General features: G+C 44.7%; 1 protein-coding gene across 3 annotated transcripts in view; it reads left to right on the forward strand.

Annotated features, from left to right (window-relative positions):
- Positions 1 to 12191, forward strand: part of APLF (aprataxin and PNKP like factor) — a 51114-nt gene extending 38923 nt beyond the window's left edge. For all 3 annotated transcript variants that reach the window (XM_084766483.1, XM_084766482.1, XM_084766484.1), the window contains 2 exons: positions 2690 to 2736; positions 8769 to 12191. In XM_084766483.1, coding sequence (XP_084622609.1) covers positions 2690 to 2736; positions 8769 to 8956 — 235 coding nt within the window. In that variant the 3' untranslated portion in view covers positions 8957 to 12191. The remainder of the gene's footprint in view (positions 1 to 2689; positions 2737 to 8768) is intronic.
- Positions 12192 to 20598: the final 8407 nt, after the last annotated feature.

Consider the following 20598-nt stretch of genomic DNA (forward strand, 5'->3'; position numbering starts at 1 on the left):
TCGCTAGAGCCACTGGGTCTTGACCTGCAGCAGTGGTCAAGTTAGCAGGGAAGGAGCCTGAGGTATAACTGCAGAGAGCCCTGTGAAGACAGCAGGTCGGGAAGGAAGCCGCTTCCATCAGAGGCATCAAATAGAGACCCCCCCCCCCCCCCGAGTTCTGGGGAGGGGAGGTGGAAGCAACTGGATCAGAAGTACCTGTGGAGCCACAGTGCTGGTTCACTGCACCCCGTCTATGGCACCACTTGTTTTTTAAAGCCGAGCATTTAGTTACTTGAAATTTCTAAACCAGATTTTGAAGGACACTTCAGTAATAAACAACTAAGACCATATTTAACTTTTCAATAATTTTGCTCAACTACTATTAAGGGGAAAATGTAAAAACAACAAAAACCACAACCAAAACCAAAACCAAAACAAAAAACACAGAAAACAAAACAAAATCCACTAAGTTTCAAGTGGCTCCAGATAATAATAAAATAATAAATGATCCATGTGATCCATGTAGAAAATAATGCTTCCTAGCTGGGGTTGTAGTTCATGTCTGGCATGCTCAAGTTCCTGGGTTTGATCCCCAGCATTTCTAAAGAGAACAAAGGAAGGGAGGGGAGAGGGGGGAGGGGAAAGAGGGGAGAGGGGGGAGGGGAAAGAGGGGAGAGGGGGGAGGGGAGGGAGGGGAGGGGAGGGGAAGGGAGGGAGGGGAGTGGAGGGGAAGGGAGAGAGGAGAGGCAAGGAAGGAACATTTGTCAGTGGCCTATCCTTTTGGGTTTTTTTATATAGGTTTGAAAAATTTTAAAACAAAAGCTAAGAAAAGTCCTCAACTGCCCAGCAGTCTTTTCTAGAGTAAAGATGCTGGTCTTTGGAGCTAGTGCCCGGTTTCTGTTCTTGCCCGACGCTCTGCACTGCTGTGCTTTTACTGGGAGCTGTGTTTACGAGGCAGTGACTGGCACCCGCGTGCTCAGCAGGGAAGGCGCTGCTGAGGGTTTGCCCTTTGGCAGCTCCCTGAAGCACACGTCAGTGGTCTTGTTCATTTTCCTCGAGCTTCAAGTTTCCGCTCTGGCAGAAGGTCAGGCTTAGGTTAATTACCCCAGCATAATCTCATGTAGACTCTTCCAGGCCTCAAGCCTGTTGCGTTATGACCCTAATTAGCTGCACAGTTGCACTCTTGCACAGCTTAATGCTCACCCACAGGAAGAGTTGTGAAAAGAGATATTAGCATTAGGAAATGCCACAGACACCTGCACGGGCCGCCTGCCGCAGGAAGTCTAGCTGATTCACTTACCAAGCTGCAGCTTCATCTGCCCGGGAGCACTGTTGTTAGCCCTGCTCAGACAGGGCGGCTGGAGCTGAGCTCCTGAGAGGTGCTAGCCAGGATTCTGACCAGACGCTTCTGTGTTAGGCTCTACCCTCCTTTCAATAGTAACATTCCCACCCATAGAGGTTTTACTTTTTCTGAGAGTTTGTAGAGGATGTTTCATTCTGGGAATTTTAAAACTCAATTTTAAGTTGTGTGCGTATGCAGGGAGATACACTATGGTTTTTTTTTAAGTTTGTGTTATTCAATATGCTAGTCAAATTAGCTATAATTTAATTAAATTAACAAAAAATTAAAAAAAAATCAGTTTCTCAGCCCCAGTACCCACATACAGTCACTATGCAGTGCACTGGACAGCACACAGAGACTTGGACATTACAAAGACTCATGGGAAATGTTATAAAGATTTTAGGGATTTCAGTTCCGACTCTTAAAATTAGCATTAAAATCTGTCAAGAAAATAGGTCTGTCGTTACAACTTGCATGCAATGACATTGTATCTTTCTAAATCTTATTACTTAATTTAAAGTTATATTGTTATAATGACTTCCTATTGCCTGGAGCAAATGTAAACTATTAGATAATGCTTAAAAACCAGGAAACAACTATCTATACATCAGATGGTTCCACGTAATTAGAAATTATTGCTTTTATTAGCAATATCAGAGGCACAGAAGAGAAAAAACATAATACTTTAAAAGTATAATTTTATATGGAACATTTTAACACAGTGTACACAGTCTTAGCTGATCAGAATGAACAGGTACATTTACTCTGGTGCTGAAATTTATAAATGGAAGATTTAACCAGCTGATTGTTATGAAGCTCTTAAATCCAGTTCATTAATTTCTCTGCCCTCTCTCTATGCTGTCATTTCTTGAGTTCAAAAGCACTGCCCCTGGCATGGTTATAATACTGTAAATACTGTAATGAAAGGGCAAACACTGCCCCTGGCATGGTTATAATACCGTAAATACTGTAATGAAAGGGCAAACCCTGCCGGGTGGACTAACCCATGCCTGTGCCCTCACTCACCATCCACGGGGCTGAAGCAGCGGGGTCAGGGGGTCCAGAGATGCCTGGAACGTCTACAAAGACCCGTCATAGACGACGACGATGATGATGGCGACTACGATGACAATGACAAGGAGAACGATGATGGCGGAATATCTAGAAGGCGTTATAGATGATGATGATGACGGTGGCGGTGGAGGAGAAGCAGGACGGGAAGGAGGGGCAGGGAGTGGAGGGGCAGACCTTTTCATAAGATGCTTCTTGCAGCTTCTTTATTTGCAGCTTACTGAGCGTGCTACTTTATTACAACACTTTCTGTCCTTGGAGAACCCTGTCCTAATACTGCCTCCTTTTCTTTTTCAGGAAGAACCCCCAGCACAAGATGGAATACAGACACAGTGCACTTCCAGGTACGTAACTGTAGGTCAGTAAGCTCAAAAGAAGCTTCGAGGAGTTCTCCCACTCACCAGTTATTTAGAAAATATTGTGTTTGTGAATTATTGTTGCTGATTTGAATTATTCTCTTAGTTTATTTTAATGAGTTCGTAGTTACTTTTTTAATGAACTGTCAGAAGCTGAGTATGATAACTCATCCCTGGAATGCCAACATTTGGGAGGCTGAGGCAGGAGATTGCCTCAAGTCTGAGGCCAGCCTGAGAGCACACCCATTTCCTGTCCCAAATAAGTGAATTCTACATAGCAAATGCTCTTCCCAATCATAGGCCAATGTGTAGGATTTTCCTGTCTGTTTGGCATCTTTCATTTTTAAGAACCCGAGAGCAAACTATCAAACTGGCCTGAGCCGTGATGTCAGCATGCTGACATCTGTAAGAGAAAAGCCCAAGGGCAGGGACCGGATTTGGACAATGCTTACTGTGTCGGCTCATTATTCCTGTCAGTGGTGTGTCCCGTTTTCCCCGCCCCCTCCCTACCCCCTATCACCCCCTCACCCGTGTCCTTTCACCATGCTGTCTTAGGGAGCTATTCCCCCTCAAGGAGTTTTCTCGCCTAGAGGAATGGTTACACTCTTATTAAGCTGGGACAGTAGACCGAGTGTTGACATCTGAGGAAAGAATGGGCAGCTTTGGTTCATGAGGAAAGGGTGAGTTCCCTCCTTCAGCTAGCCTAGCTCTCACTCTGCCCTTCAGACAACTCCCTGTTAACCGTGATTATTCTGAACCAGCACATGGACCTTCTGCAGGACCACCAGGGTCGTGGACATCCCCGTTAGAGTGCAGACCTTCAGCTGCCCAGTTGACCTTTGCTCTGCCTGTTTTTGAACTCTTTAAGAATTGTCCTTTCAATAAATCTCAGCCTCTTTGTGCCGTGTATGTAACGCAAAGACCAACTCAGCAGCTAAGGCCCTGCCTGCGAGGAGAGAGTAAGCAGTGCTGTCAGGACTGTGCTCTCTCCATCCGTGACCAGCTGTGCCAAAGTGACGACCTCACAAAGAGGAATCCATGGAGTAGCTCCTTGGTAGTAGCCCACTTCAGCATGTGAGTCCTCCAGGAACACGCACCCTTCATCTTGAGGTTGTTATTTAACAAAATTCCTTTACTGGGCTGCATTTAATACTTTTCCAGCAATAATATTTTACCTAGCTGCATTTTGTTGATAAATTATGTCAATATATTGTCCCATATGAAGTCATTTATATATCTTTATAGAAATAGGAACTATTTACCCCAAAGCTGTTAATGTGTACCATATAACATAGTTTAAAATGTCTGACTGCTCTTTGTAAAGTTGGTTGGAATTTCATTTCAACTGATTTCTAAATGAAGAATATACTTTAGAACAGGGAACTTAATTTTTTTTGAGATTATAATTGTAACATTCAACAGTGAACATTAAAAAAACTTTTTTGTACTAGAAAGCTACATTTTCTTTGTTTTGTTATATTTTGTTTGTTTTTCGAGACAGGGTTTCTCTGTGTAGCCTTGGCTGTCCTAGGCTCACTTTGTAGACCAGGCTGGCCTCGAACTCACAGCGATCCACCTGCCTCTGCCTCATTTTCTTAATATCAACAAAAAAGCGTATCCATTTAGACCACAGTTTCACAGATAGCCTTAGTTTTGCTTTCCGCTATTTCGGTTACTTGCAGTCAATATTTGTGTGAAGATAGCAAATAGAAAAGCCTTAAGTAATTCATAAGCCTTAACTGCTATTGTTTTATTTATTCCATTTCACTATTGTGTTGCTTTAATTTCTTACTATGTCCAGTTACAAATTAAACTTTATCCTAGGGATGTGTGAGTGAGTGAATGAGAGAGAGAGAGAGAGAGAGAGAGAGAGAGAGAGAGAGAGAGAGAGAGGGAGTTGTGAATGTGTGTGAGCATTTGTGAGTGTATGTGTATTAGTATGTGAATGTGTGTGTGACTCAATATGTGTGCTAGTGTGTGAATGTCTATGAGTGTGGTCATGTGTATGTGTATGTGGTTAGTATGTGAATTTGTATGTGAGTGTGTGAGGCTCAGTATGTGTTAGTGTGTGAATGTGTATGTAAAAGAGTGTGTGACTCAGTATTGTGCTAGTGTGTGTGTGAGTGTGAGTATGTGAGTGTGAGTGTGTGTGTGAGTGTGTGTATGTGTGTGTGAGAGTGTGTGTGTGTGAGTGTGAGTGTGTGTGTGTGTGTGTGTGTGTGTGAGAGTGTGTGTGTATGTGTGTGTGTGTGCTAACTGGCTTCAGGCTCCCAGTGGAGATCTCAGAGCACAGCTGTAGGCAGGGAACAACTCTGTGGACCTGAAAATCACCGTGTGCTGATGTAATCAGAACATTTTTTTCCTCTAAAACGTGTGGGTCTGAATTCTGTAAATATCGGATTAAATCTTAGGCTCTCATATTTTCCTAATTAAGAGATATCTAAGACAGAATTTTGACAGTTGTTTTCTTATCTCCCAAATGTTGAGCATTCATCATTGCCCAGATCCTAATCTTAAGTATCTGTAGATTAATTTCTCTCTTTCTTCATTTCTCTACAATTTGTTAGTAGTGAGAGCTGTCCCAGCTGTGTGGAAACTTTTCTGGTTCGTCATTTTAAACCTAGATACCTTGAAGCCACAGCTTCCTCTTGAGTCACATGTGCGGCGGAGGGCTTCTAACGTGCCCTTAATTGGTCTCTAGATGCTCTGTGCATGTGAATGTGGATTTTTATGGTAGAGACAGCTTATTCCTGGCTTATGTGTTGTTTCAATACCACTGTGATCCAGTTACACTGACTGACAGAAACAAACATTCCTAAACAGAAACAGCTAACAATGAAAACAAAGGAAGGAGGCTCCAGTCTCAGTGGTGTTTGCATTATTTAATACATAAGCTTGCTCACTGAGTCTCCTGTAGGAGAGCCTGTTAGTTGGCTCCACAGAGATTGTCACTTGTTAGGATCAGCTAGATGGCTCAGATGGTACAGGTACTTGCTGCCAGGGCTGATGAGAGAGAGGCAGAAAGGAAGTGGGGGGCACCAACTCCCACAAATTGCCTTTTGACCCTCTGACCTCATGCATACACTTGCATGCACACACACATACCCCAAATAAGTGGATGAATGAATAAATAAATAACAGCATCTAAAACTATGTTAACCCTTGTGTAGGGTCTGTGACCTTAAGTATTCTGGTGACTGAAACAGAAGAATCATAATTTTGAGGCCACCGTGGGCTACACAGCCACCCCTGTCTCCAAAGGAAAAACGAAGTGTCTGTGGGCCAGTGTTAACAAACAACAAGGATGAACCTCAGAGCAGTGATGTTTCTTCATTCAGAACATCAGTAGAGCACAGAGCTTGGTGATTTACCATCATCAAACTCTAGGCTTCCTATTATAGAAGCACACATTTATGGACATGAAATATAAAGGAGAAAGAAAACAAGATTCTGGTGATGACTAGGGCTCTCTGCCTCAGTACAGCTGGAATAATGTGGAACTTTACAGTGGTGAATAGTGTGTGTCTGAACAGTTACACGATGTTATATGCTTATAACACTAACAAGGAAAGCAAAGAAAAGTCTGTCTAAGAAAACTTAATGGCCAGGGTGCTGGGGCTAGAGGAAGGTGCCCTTCCAACAGGTCAGGAGAAGAGCACTCTGATGTTTTGACATTAGAGCACAGGCCTGCAGCAGGGAGAAAGCCAAGTGAGTTCCAAAGCCTACCTATGACTGTGCTTGGACTATTCTAGACCACAACAGATGTGAACTGAAAAGAGAGAATAGCACGTCCACGACCTAGCGGTCACAAAGCAGGGTACTACAGGTTCGGGCCAGCCTGGGTTACGTCATGAGGCCTTGCCTTAGGAGAGGGAGAGGGAGAAATCAGAGGCGTGCAGAGGATGCACAGGGTTAAGTCCCCAGAAGTGACTTTCGGGGCTATCGAGTGGGATGGACAGCTCCTGGGGCCTTTCTGGAGTCTTATAGAAAGGTGGCTAGAGTGAGCAGTGGAGGCTCTAAGAGAGCATGGCATGCAGGAGGAAGATGGCAGCGTTTGTATGAGGGCGTTAGGGTGGATGAAGGGAGCAGTGAGAGCACTTGGGAGGTAGAGCCCGCTAGATTATTGCAGACAGTGGAGTCCGTTTTCAGCTTGGGAGAGAATCAAAATGACCGTAGAGGACAGATTAGAGAGGCCGGGTCTCGTCTGCTGACAAGATAATTAGACATAAGTGAGGTGACTTCAAGAGCTATGTTCTGGGAGCCGTAGTTCCCAGGGCCTTAGTCACCCGAGTGAAGGTGGCATATGAGGAGCCATGTGGCAGTCTGGAGTTCATGGCATTTGGTCAGGGCTTAGACATGGACAGGAAGTCTTGGGAAACGCTATTTAATAGAATCATTAAGGAACTAATGAGAGACCAGCCCCAGCTTGAAGCGCAGGCAGTCTGGAAATAGGGGAATTGGTAAGGTGAGGGCGTCTACCAGCAGCAGGACGGTTAGGCAACAGGGTTTTGCCCTATGTCTATTTTTCTTGTGGATCCTTAAGATGTTTCCTGCATCTGAAAGGCAGCAGTTTATTGAGGTAGCACGAACATACTCAATGTTAGCACGTGTTACATGCTCACATGGGTTCGTGTTGAACAAAAGCATACGAGATATTTGAAAGAGGAGAGTGGGAAAGGGTGGAGGTTGGCTTTCCTTGCTTATGTTCTTCCTCAACTTCCAGCTACTTTGAAATCTAAGCTGTTTTGTAAATGCATTTGTCATAAAATGAAATATGAGGATGGGTCATAGCCAAACATGAAGTGTTCCTCAAGAGGTTCAGTAGGAGATAGGTCTACGGTAAATGTAACGCAGTATCTCCCTTGGGAAGAGGCATGCACTTCCTCTTTATGAGAATTGTGTATACTTTTATGTAATCTTTCTGGCCTTGGCTGTTAAGAAATTTGTACTCAATGTATAATAATTATGTTAAAAACTGAAATTGACATTTGTATATTCTGTTTTTTATATTCTTAGCTTTTACTTATACTTGCATTATATTATCGCATTATCGTTAATATAAGATACCTCATATCCTTTCTGGAATGAGCTGTGATATTGAGAGGAATATAAATATATTGGGCTGTAGCAATAAAAGAGTAGATGTATTGCTTGGGCTTTTGTTGAAGGTGTAATGATCTATTACATGTGAACATTTCAAGGAACAGCAAAAATATGCACAAAAGTGAAGATGTGAATACTTTTTAGAAGCTGCTAAAACATTTAAAGTAATGCTTTTAAAGCATCAAAAATATTAAGAGTAATAAAGAATTAACAGGCAGGAGAGAAGTCAGGGATCTAGAGCAGTAGAGAAGCCATCTTCTCCGGACAGTGTGATCTACTCTCAGAGAATTAGAGACTCTACTTTAACAGATTGTTCAGAGTCAGAAAGAGTAAGAACAAAGTCCAGGGATCCAGCAGGAAACCTTTTCCTACAGCAATTGGGGACCAAGGTCAGAGGGTAGGTAGGTGGGCCCTGGGGCCATCTGGAGAGAGTCCAGGCCTGCTAGGACTGAGGACTGACTTGAGCGTCTCCAGACTTGGTGCCTTTCCTCTGTGCCCCTGCTGCTTGGGGGTTGCCCTGCCAGTGAGGTTTCCAGAGAAAACGCTTCCCAGTTGGCTCTTATATGTGGTTTCCAAGCATCTGCTTACAGGAGGCGCATGCTGCCACCACTTTTACCTTTGGCCACGAAGGAACAGAGTGTAGCCGGGAGGAAGTACCTTCTCCCACCAGGAAGATCGGGTGGCGTGATGCTGTTAGGGACTGATGCCTTGGTCCTCATGGGCCAGATTAGTCACAGGGACCTCACAGTGTGGGGAGTTAGAATAAGAAACAAGTGATCACTTTGGTGCCCGTTCTAAAAACTTATAGTAGTAAGCTACATGTTAATCACTCCCGCTGCAGGCAGACGTTTTAGGAGGCATCCCTGACCCCAGGTGGATAGTGACTGCTGTGGTGTTTGCCAATGCTTTGTTTTCAGGCAGAACTGCTCTCGATGAAGATAATGGTGAGAGCGATCTGAACGACAGCTTTCCAGACGACGAGGATGAGGAGTATGAGCCGACAGACGAAGATTCCGACTGGCAACCAGGAAAGGGCGATGAAGAGAAGGAAGACGTGGAAGAGCTTTTGAAAGAAGCAAAAAGGTTTATGAGAAGGAAAAAGTAACCTTCCTGCAATAATATAAAACTCACGTTTGTTTTTTCTCTATGGGAAGCATCCAGAAACTGAGTAGGCACTTCAGTAATCACTGTCTTCTTTTAATAGTTGTCTGCACTTGAAACACTGAAACAGCAGCCTTCGGTGAAATAGGTGGGATGTATGTTATTGCCTGGGTTGGTGCCTATCTAATTCATCTGTCGGTGGAAGCAGGCAAAGAGGTTGGGTTGATATTTTTCATATACTTTACCTACTGCTAATAAAAAGCCATAGGCTATACAAAACTTTGATCTTCTGTCCAGGGATCTGTATAGTGCACTGTGTAAGCTTAGCCAGGCAATTACAGAACAGTGGGGGAGCACACCCCTGCACTGCTGTTTACAGAGTCCCTCACAGAGCTGCACAGGAACAAAGCAGTAGCCAGCGCAGTGTCCGTTACTTTTCCAATGCATTAGATGTGGTTTTGTGATTTCATTTACTGCTTGCGTCCTTTAAGTCCTGGGGAAATTATTGACAAGGAAAGCAGAAATGATCCTGTTAGCTTACAGGAAGGCAGCATTCACCTTGTGAGGAAACGGTTTTTGCACATCCCGCAGCTAGCGTTCAGCGAGCGTTCAAAGAAGAAAACTCCGGAGCTGGTCAGTTGCTCTCAGATGGATTACTTCACTTGCTCTGTGCACATCACACCGAGGATCAGAGAAGCTCCTAGCCACAGTTTTCTCAGAGGGCCTCCTCTGTTTGTTGAGAGGGCAAGCTCTCTGCCATGCTTAGGGCTCTGGCCTCTGAAGAAGCCTCTGCTCCAAGGAGTACCACATCTTTGCACTCCTGTCCTTGAGCCAGCCTCAGTAACTCTCCATTTCCGGCAGGTTAGAGTTTTCACTGTGAGTGGAGTCTGTGCACCCTGAGCTGGGAGTGCATCAGATCATGAAGCGGCCAGCCAGAAGCACCTTGTCATTCTTCAAGAGCAATAAAATGTGCGTCTCAGAGCAGAAGGTATTGACTGTGTCTTCTTAGTGCTTGTGAGCCTCTCCATGCAATTGTATAGTGCTAAAATTTACTTAAACTGATGAAAGACAAAGTCAGTATTTCTCTATACTTTGACTTATTTGCAAACTCGTCTTTCCCTTCTGTCTTAGGTTCTCTAGAAGCACAGAGCTGATACCATATATGTTATTGTAGGTTATGGGGGATTCACTAGAGTCTCTGCCACGGGAGGGCTGGGTAGTCCGTATGGCTTTTCCACCCTGGTGAGGCAGAGAACCAGAAGCTGCCCAGTGCATGAGGCTGGGTGAAGTCCTCAGCAGTCCCAATCTGGTGCTGGTGGCCTAGAGGGTTCCAGAGAGCTGCTGGTCCTTGTTGCACACTTGGAAGGCCACAGAGTGGAGATTTCAGTGTTGGCAAAGGATGGCCGAGGAAGAAGTAGAAGTGGGACGGACTGACATGCTCACTCCCAGGGAGTGAAGGTGGGGGAGGGGCCTTAGATCTGCACCTGCTGTCTTCTGCCCCTAGCAGTCTCCTCCCCTCCCCCAGGTAGCCCTTCTGGGAATGGCCTGCCCAGAGGCCGATGTCTTAGCTACTCCTAGACCCAAGCAAGTTGACAAGCCAAGAGTAGTACTCACACCTTCTGTTGGCTCCTAGTTCTTGAGAGGTTGACAAACCTGTGAAGAAAGTCTCTGAACTTATTTCCATCCTGCACTGACTAAACCTTTAAAGGGTTCTTTTAACCCATCCACCAAGTGTATATCCAAAACAGTTGAAAACATGTCCATCGAGGAACTACAAAGCATTTTTCTTTGTAGTCAAACATTCGATATGCCACGTGCCTATCCACCAATGAGGGGATAAGCAATGCAGTAACTGTATTAAGGAATATTTGGCCATAGCAAGAAGTGAGGCGCTGATATGCGCCACAGTGTAAGCCTTGAAAATGTGCCGGGGAAAAGCTAGACAAAGCCACCATGATACGAACAAACCTGTGAAAGACACAGAAAGAGCAGAAGTTGTTAGGGGCCTTGTGAGTGGGAATAGGGAGGCTGCTGGTGGCTGTAAAGTTACTTTTTGAGAAATATTCTAAATTAGGGGTGATGGTTGCAGAATGCAAATAAAAGTGAGTGAGGGCACATGCTGAAAAGGTGAGTTACTGAGGCAGTCTCAGAGCTGCCTGCAGCTCTATGAAGCTAAGAATAGCCTCATATATAGGGTGTTCTCCTCCACACCATGAATACTGGGATCATAGGCATGCACCACCACACCTGATTTATGCAGTGCTGGGAATTGAATCCTGGGTCCTATACAAACCCTTGCTAGCTGAGCCACACCCCCAGCTCAAAAACCAATATTTAAAATTTTGATTTTAACCATTTTGATTGGGTTTTTGGTTTTGATTTTTGCTTGTCTGTTTTTGTTTTTTGAGACAGAGTCTTTGTATGTAACTCTGGCTGTCTTGGAAATCACTATGTAGACCAGGTTGGCCTTGAGCTCTCAAAGATGTACCTGCCTTTGCTCTCTAAATGCTGGAATGAAAGATGTGCACCACTATGTTCAGTTTTAAAACTTGTTTTTAAAAATTAATTGTCCTAAACATCAGTTAAGGACCGGGCTATCTAACACAATATTAACTGAATTCAAACTGTCCCAGCCTCGATCATAAGATATTTGTTTTTGTTGCATTTGTTTTTGTTACATTGTGACAAAGAGAACACAGGGACTGGTGGGAAAAAGACTTTAAAAATTAGCATTTAGTTTAAATTTAATTTTTTATCTTTAAAAGTTATAATTGCATCATTGTAGTAGCTTAAATGAGAACGCCCCCCCCCCATAGACTCCTATGTTTGAATGGTCCCCAGTTGATGGAACTGTGTGGAGAGGATTAGGAGGTGTGGTCTTGTTGGAGGAAATATGTTGCTGGGGAGGGGCTTTGAGGTTTAAAAGCCTCCTGCCATACCCAGGGTGCTCTCTGCTTCTTGTTTGTGCATCTGGTTGTGAGCTGCTGCTTCAGTGCCCTGCCTGCCTGCCTGCTCCATGTTCCCCAGCCACGGTGGGGACTGAAAACCTACATAAACCCTTCTTTCATAAGTTGCCTTGGTCATAATGTTTTTATTACAGCAACAGAAAAATACATAATACAATGATTTCCCCCTTTCCTTCCCCTCAAATCCATGTACTCCCCTCAAATTCTTGGCTTTTATTTATTTGTTATTTTGTATATATTTTAATATATTCATTAAAAATTACTTTCAACTTGGTTGTGCATCATAATTCCTTCTGAAAAATCTCTCAAAGGATAAATTCTGGCTCAGTCACAAACCTTTGGAGTCAGAGCTTCTCAGATGAGTGTTAGTACTAGTGCCAAGCAAACAGATCTTCACGCTGCAGTCTGGCATTAAGGATGAGATGCTGTTGAGGGGGATGGAAGACAGGAAGAGTGAGCCTCTTACGTGGGTCGCCAGTCAGCAGCCTGGCCCCAACAGTGAGGACCAAGCGTCTCAAAGGAAAATGATACCCAAGCTTAGGATTAGTCTGTGAGTCATTCATTTTCATCATAGATGACGATAGGAGCAGCTGCAAATACTCTGAAGTCAAACTACAAGTTCAAGGCTTTTGCCCGGGCGTGGTGGTGCATACCTTTAATCCCAGGACTTGGGAGGCAGAGGCAGGTAGATCTCTGTGAGTTCTAAGCCAGCCTGGTCTACAAAGCGAGTCCAGGACAGCCAAGGCTAACGCTGAGAGACCTTGTCTCAAAAAACAAGAAACAAAAACAAAACAAAACAAAAAAAACAAGTTTAAGGCTTTCATTAGCATCCTATAGTAATCTTCACATCTTAAACTCCACTAGGTCTGAGCTCAGCCTCTCACACTGCCAGCTAGCTATAGCCAGAGAACTTGGTTGTGGAGGGGAGAGTCACATCTGTGGAGCCCTGGATGGAGACCCGCAGTAGCAAATACCTAGAGGATAAGAAGAATAAACCTGTCCTTAGTTTCATTACCGGTGGCTGCACTAAAATACTTAGGGACTAACACAGCCTAAGGAGGAGAGGACTTATTCTGGCTCACAGTTCAAGAGTACACAGTCTGTCATGGTGGAGAAGCTGAGGCAGCGGGGACTGATCACATCAGATCCGTGTTCACTCAAGAAGCAGAAAGTGAGCAGCCATGTGGTTGCTGGGAATTGAACTCAGGTCCTTTGGAAGAGCAGGCAGTGCCCTTAACCACTGAGCCATCTCTCTACCCCCCAGTTCAATTCCCAGCAACCACATGGCAGCTCACAACTGTCTTTTGTAACTCCAAGATCTGACAACCTTCACACCAATGCACATAAATTACAGTCAAATAAAATTAAAAAAAAAAAAAAAGAAGCAGAAAGTGATGGATGCCTGAAGTGCTCATCTTACTTTCCCCATTTATACATCCAGGATCCCCTGCCCAAGAAAGGGAAGGAAGGCAAGAAGGGGAAGGAAAAGGGAGAGTCTAGATTCTCTTAACTTGATGCCATTAGTCGCCACACTAACTGTTGGGGTTCCAGAATAGCCCACACTGGCCATCCCCGACACCAGACTCAGAATGATGAAACTTTATTGAACATTGAACAAAGACTGACCAGTCAGGGACAGAGTGGACTCAGGAGCCAAACTGACAAGCTGAGCTGTTCGCTAAGTGAGTTTTTAAAGCAAAAAGACCAAAGCCAAGCAGGAAGAATCAGTTTTGTTCCGCGTGTATTGTGTCTTGCCAAGCAAGAAGAATCGTTCTAGACAAAGCATTTTAAGCTGATTGGCTGGGATTTAGGGTAGGGGTACTTTGGGGGACGTTCCAGCTTCCCAGGAGAAAGGAACGTAGCAGGGTGCGGCAGTTTAACTAACAGAACATACGTTTATCTTTTAACTCAAGCAGAACATGTGTTTAACATCTATCGTTTTATTTCAAGCAGCAAGTACTGAATTGTTGGATTGTAAGTCAAGGCTGTTCTTAGGCAGGCAGAGCCCGAGAACTTGAACTCTGTTTCACCCTGTGATCAAAATGGCTTCAGCTATGCTAAAGACAAAAGCAGGTGTTAACAGAGGAGCTACAGTTATGCTAAAAACTAAAGTTAGACCTCAACAGAGGGACTGTAGTTATACAAAAATCTAAGCAGGCTACAACACTAACCAATACGAAGTTTTAATCTTCTGAGTAAAATCAATATAAAAAAATATCAGATGCAAACTGTAAGTTAGAAATAATGATAACATTGTATGATACACAACTGTATGCTTGGTGAATATTTTGTTTTCAATGTATAAGAGAAAAGATTAAAAATAAATGAACTGGGTGTTTTACCCCCGAAAGCCAGACAAAAGTATCTATATTAAACCAGGAAAAGCAAGACAGACTAAAGTAAAAATCTTAAGGTAAAGGACTAAAAAAAGCAGTAGACTTAATTAATAAAGCCCCCCAAAAAAGTCTTTAAAATGATCAATAAAATAGACAGCTATTCACAAGACAAGGCAAGAATTAGAGATGGAAAGGGTTTCAACTGTAAATATGGGTATTCGAAATTTTGCAAAGGGGCATGTATAATTTTCTCTCAGTTTGCAGATCTACATAACTTCAGAAAAACACAATTTTAAAACTTTACTTCTGGAGAGATTTTTAAAAAAAATCTTACTAGGACCCAAGCAATAGGAAGTATGCAGAGGCTAGCTGCTCGTTCACTGAGTCCTGGCCTTTACAGGTGAAGTCTACTAAGCTCTAATTCATGAAATAGCTTTCCTGTTACAAACCTTAAGATGCGGGGAAATGTGGGGCCCCGCAATTCTTTAAGACACACGAAGCAGTGCCGAAAACCTTAAAAGCTGATCGCACTGTGAACGTAGAAAATCCTAAACGACTGGCTTGCTACCCCAGCCAGCCCTGCAGGGAGATGCTGGACCTGGCACGGCTTATGCTGCAGCTTCGAGGGGCTTTGGTCCCGGTGATGGATCCACGCACTCCTTCGTGTAGCTGGGAGTCTTTAGGATTAAGTCTGGGTTCCAGCAATAGCCTCAAGTCGTGCTTGGCCACCTGTCCCGCTATGCAATTGCAGAATTACAACAACAATAACAACAAACAAAACAAAACAGCAGGAAAAGGTTTATTCCGTGTGGCCACATGGGAATGGGGGACAAACATACGCAGTGGCGCCAGATGCAGACATGAGGAAACGGTTCTTGATCATCAGATCTAGGCACTTAAAAATTTTCAGCGACAAGTGCTGATTGGCCAGCTCTTTGTAGAAGTCAGTTTAGTCAGATCTATTAATATTGGAGTATTTGACTCAGCTATTCCTATTTTAGGAAGCTGTCCTTCAGACACATTTGAACCCACTATACAGATAAATAACACCAAGAAACATGGCTCTATCCGTACTAATTGAGGAGAGGAAAACAAGAAAACGACACAATAATACAAAAGGAAGCAACCTAAAAATGCCCCTCCATGGGAGTGGGGGTAAGTTAAAAATGCTAGTATAATTCCTGATTGTATTGTAGTTCTTGCTGTATGTAGTTTATTTCATATATGTGTAATAATATAAATGTATATGTAAAAAATATTATTAAAAAAATGATAGAGCTAACTCAAGGCTCCAAGGTGAATAGTGAGCCCAGCATAATAATATGCAAACAGTTACGTTCTGTCTATGTATTTGCACATTAACAGAAAGTGAGAGTACGTACATAGCTGCTGTAGTACTACCCTCCAAATAAGGGTGGCCGTAGGGAGGGCAGGGCCCTGGGAGTGGACTGTCAGATTCAGTACATACCAGTTTCCCTCCTGAATCATATCAAAATGTGTTTGAGTAACACTTGTGCCCCAAATAATATGTTTCTGGGCATTATGTTTGATTCTGGAAGTGAAAGAGACATCATGCGATTTCCCGATGAAGCCCTCAGAGACCTGGTAACTGTTATTTCTGGTGATGCAGAGATGTTTCTATCAACAGTCTGTTTTGCTAAGTTTGACTAACGCTCCTCAGCCATTGGCCATCTTCTGCTAGAACATATAAAAAAAAAGTGTTCAACTGTTAGAATTTTAGGAGCTCTTATGGACCCCAGGCATATCCCTTTGTCACAGGTTAAACAATGAATATCCTGGCCCACTTCTGATGCCTGGACTTTCTTTGTATTCCCCAAACTCCAGGAATTTTGAGCATAGATTTGTAGGGCAACATGGAGTGAGGAGTTGGTGGAATTGGGGGGGGGTATGGGGGGCTATGGGGATGGACAGGTAAGATCGGGTGAGCCACTGAATGATGCATCTTCACCCCAGAAGCTACGGCATCTTCTGGAGATCTGCTCACTTTCTGTGCTCCATCCCATGATGACATAGAGAGGTCTGGTTCCTCCTGGACACCCTGGGGCCTGGACTCTGTCACAGTGTCGACATTGCTGGGTGGACACTGAGGACTCACCTGCGCGACACGGCTGGGAGGATGGCAAGCAGGACAAAGGCAAGGTGGAGAACTTGGACCGATTGCCACAGCACACCGCACCCTCACCCCAGTGCGTAGGCAGGGAGTGCAGACTATGCTCTAGCTGTATAGCGCTGGCTTTTAATGAAAGCTTATCCCTGGAACTCATCTCTTTGGCTTTAAAAGACAAGTTATTTGTTCCAAAACTGAGATTAAGCAAAAACACAGCAAGCATCCTTGATTAGTTGTTGGAGAAATTTGCCTCTTTGGATTGTGTTGAAAGGTAAGCACTAATTGACAGGAGATACAATTTAGTTGCTTGGAAGGACTAATTAGGAGTCTCTGGTGGAGGCCTGGTAGATTCAGTACTTGTTTCTAAATGATTGACATCTCACGATGCTGCCAGTCACCATGTCTAAAGATTAGCCATGCCACCGGGAGGACACGGTGCTTTCACGGCTTAGTTGTTTTCCATTCTGTGTAAAACTGCTTCTAGGAATTAGCGCTCTGGAGCTCCCAGCCGTGGTCCATGTTTGTTGTTGAGGTAAAGTTAACACTGGTCTTAGAATGTCTGACTAGCTCTACGTGATGGTCTGGCTATTTACTAAAACAATGTCTAGGAATTTATGTGGTCATGCAAGCACTTTGTCAATATCCCTCCTGAATTCCAAATGCATACAGGAAATTCGTAAGGAAAAGGTCCTTGGGTCTTCAGAGCCCTGTGTGTAGCGTGCTGCGCCAATGTGTTTAGCCTGTTACAGATGTATGTGCAGCCGGAATCGGCAGCTGTTGGGAGGGAAGTTGTAGATTGAGCTCATATTGCAGTTAAGGGAAAGCTTGGCTCTGAAGGTTGGAAGCAGAGCAAAGGCCAAATAAGTCATGCTCATTGGCAGGCCGAGCCTTTCCTCAAGGATGTCCTTGACACTTCCAAGTAGGCACATGTGGGACAGGCCATGGTAACACCCGCTGGGGACAGGACAGTGAGCTCCGACATCCTAATCCTTCTTATACTGGCGGCTTCCCTTCTGTTGTGTGAACTTGGCTCTGCAGGAGCCTGCTTCTGGCTTGGTTCTAAACTGACCTAACCTCATGTTTGTACAGGGTGAGGAGCTGTCTCTTGCCAGCTTGGAAACTGCTTCTTTCAACCAGTCTGTACATAAAAATGCAGTAACTAATCTCTTGGGCCCAGAGCCAGATTCAAGCACCAAGGCTGGAATTTCTCAGAGTAGGCAACTCAAAGGGAGGGTGAGATGAATTTCTAAGCAGTGGAGAGAAATGACATTAAGAGCAGTTACTATGTATGGAATACGTGTACGAATGTATAGTAAAACACACACACACACACACACACACACACACACACACACACACACACGTGCACACACACACATACAATGCAGAAATGCAATGCACTGAGGTGAGAAGAAGGCTCACCACCCTCGATGTGGGTGGAATCATCATCCGGGCTAGTGCTCTAAGAAGGAAAAATCTAGCTAAACAGCAGCTGTTGGAGCTTTCTGCTTCTGGCCTGAAGATGCAGTGTGGTCCAGTACCTGCTGCTCCATCCTAACAGACTGAACCCTGTGCTGTGTGATACCATTCCTGGGAGATGTAAGCGACCATCTCACTCCAGATACGGAGTCCACAGTGGGCCAAAGTAATGGTACCACCGAAGTCCAACTTGATAAGCCAGTGAGCCAGCTCACGTCAGAGCTTAGCCTCATCAATGTAGGGCCAGTTCTTCAGGCACGAAGGATGCAAAATTTGGTCCCTATGAAGTCTTGCTCCACGGCTTCAGAGAGCAGCTTAGGCCAGGCTATGTGTGGCAAGGTCACAGTCCCTTCAGGGAGGCTCTGAGAGGCCACTGCATGAAGCTGTGAAGCCTAAGCTGCAATGGAGAACCCAGGATGTTGGAAGTGCCAGAACCCTGGGAGATCCGCCGAGGAAAGCCCCGCACAGAGAGACGCTGTGTGTGCTTACAGGCGCAGAGCTGGCAAGCCGACTCAGGATTCTTGGTTGACCCCGCTATAAGCGCCGATGCTAGCTACAGAGCTGTTACAGTGGTCAGCATCTGGGCTAGCTGTGCCCAGGTTCTTGGTCCCTTACTCAAGACTTGGAGTAAAAGCACCCAGAGTGCAAAGTCACAAGAAAACTGTTCAAAAGCCAAGTGGTGATAAAGGTCAGAAAGTGCCGCCAGGCATGGTGTGAGCGAGAGCACTCCAAGGTCCAGGTTACTGTTTGTGACTTCTCTTTATGGTGTTTGAGAGGAGGAGGAATGTGGCCGCTAAGGGGTGTAGTGACTGCGGTGGTTGAATTGGCAGGCTCGGGTTGTGTCAGCCTTTGTTCATTGCGCATGTCCACTCCTGTAACGCCTTTGATTTTAATCATATGCACACCCAACTACATGCCGACACAAGACAGTTAAGTAGAGGATTCTCCCTAGAAGTTCACTTGGAGGACACATTTTACCTCTTTGCTCTTACCCCACCCCAAGCCAGTTCAGGCTAGATCAGCCCATCTCCCTTGCTTTGGGATGCGTCCTGAGACGTGTTTGTGTAGAAATGATCACGGGGTTGCTAAAGGGCTTAACTTGCTTCCATTGTCTCAAGCAGAAATGTGCACAGCCTGAAGCAGGTCGGGGCATAGGTCGAACTGTCAGAGAAGGATGTGTTCACGTCGTGTGTGCAGCTGAGCCACACACACTGTCGGGGGGGGGGGGAGGGGGGCTTGTGGAGTGCCAGTTACCGAGCTCTTGCCTTTGGCTGCCTTAGAGCTGTGAGGTTTGTCCTTCCACACACTGTGTGCCAGCCATGATTTGGTGTAACCATTCTTAGCCTTCCCTTTGGCAATGGTAAAGTTTACTCTGTGTGCTCGCGTATCGGAACTATACAACTTGTCGTTGGATGTTATCGATGTTAAGAGAATATGTTGAGTCTGGGCTACTAATCTGGGTGGCGGCGGTTCTTAAAGGCTGTGGGGGCCTTTGGGACTAGACAGGGCCCACATTGCTTTTTAGGAGGTGTCCATGAGCCTATGGGGACTTAAAAGTGAAAATTTGGGGTGTCAAGTTGACAAGGGATGGACCTGTGATGGTTAGTATTGATGGTCAATTTGGAAGGTTCTAGGCCCTCCGGGAGACAGGCCTCTGAGCATATTCTTGAGGTAATATCTGGATAAGGGTAGCTAAAGTGGGAAGACCCACCATGAGCATGAGAGGCACCATTCCTTGGGCTGGAGGCTCACACTGTACAAAAAGAGAGCCAGCTAAGCATTGTCATGGCTCCCTGTGTCCTAACTGTGAATGCAGTGTGACCCACTGCCTCAAGCTCCCGCCACCATGACGCCTTTGGACCAAACCCAAAAAACTGGAGCCAAAAGAAACCCTTTCTTCCTAAGTTTCTTTAATAAGATATTAGTAAGTAAGTAGTAAGTATAAGTAAGAACTTATAAGATAAATGGGAACCATTGAGATGTAATATGAATAAATTAATAAAATAAATAAGATAAATGGGGGCAGGGTAGTTTCAGAGGGATAGTTTGGAGTAAGACAATGTTGTTTTACAAGATTCCTGTCATTTGTAGGAGTCACGCCTAGTGTTGTACGGACTGCCTCTTTGTAGCTCTGTTAGCAACAAAAATCCCCCAAGTGGCTACCAGGATAGTATACTTTTCTTTTCTAAGTGAGCCTAGACTACTGAGGCTAGGAGTCTATTCCAGGCCAGGAAAGGTAAGGATAAGTGGTAGAAAGAAGAAAGGGGAGGGGGAAGAAAAAGAAAAACAAAAAAGAAACAAAAGACAAGAAGAAGAAGAAGAAGAAGAAAAGAAGGATGGAAGGAGCTTGGTTGGTTGCAGTACATGAGGGTGAGGGCTGTCCGTAAGCTCACAGAACGCTTAGCTCAGGGCTGGGTACAGAGCCTATCCACAGCCAGCTAAGTCCAGGTCCATCTTAGCTAAGAGGGAGGTTGTCGGCAACACAGTGATGACACTGTAGACATTTCTGGCATAGCCACCTGTGGTGCCCAAATTACTCAGTGTTAAAACCAAACTCCAATGGGAGATACTGAATATCCTGCATGTGTGGTGGCAGAATGTGTCTTCAAGTGTGCTGCAGTGTGGAAGAGTGCAAGAGGAAACCTCAGACTGTTACAGGTGTTAGACACATGCTTGGCTATTTAATTGTCCCTCTAATGACCCCATTATAAAGTGCACACACGCACACACACACACA

Source organism: Acomys minous (genome assembly GCF_964271855.1).
Source record: "Acomys minous genome assembly, chromosome: 17".
Taxonomy (NCBI): domain Eukaryota; kingdom Metazoa; phylum Chordata; class Mammalia; order Rodentia; family Muridae; genus Acomys; species Acomys minous.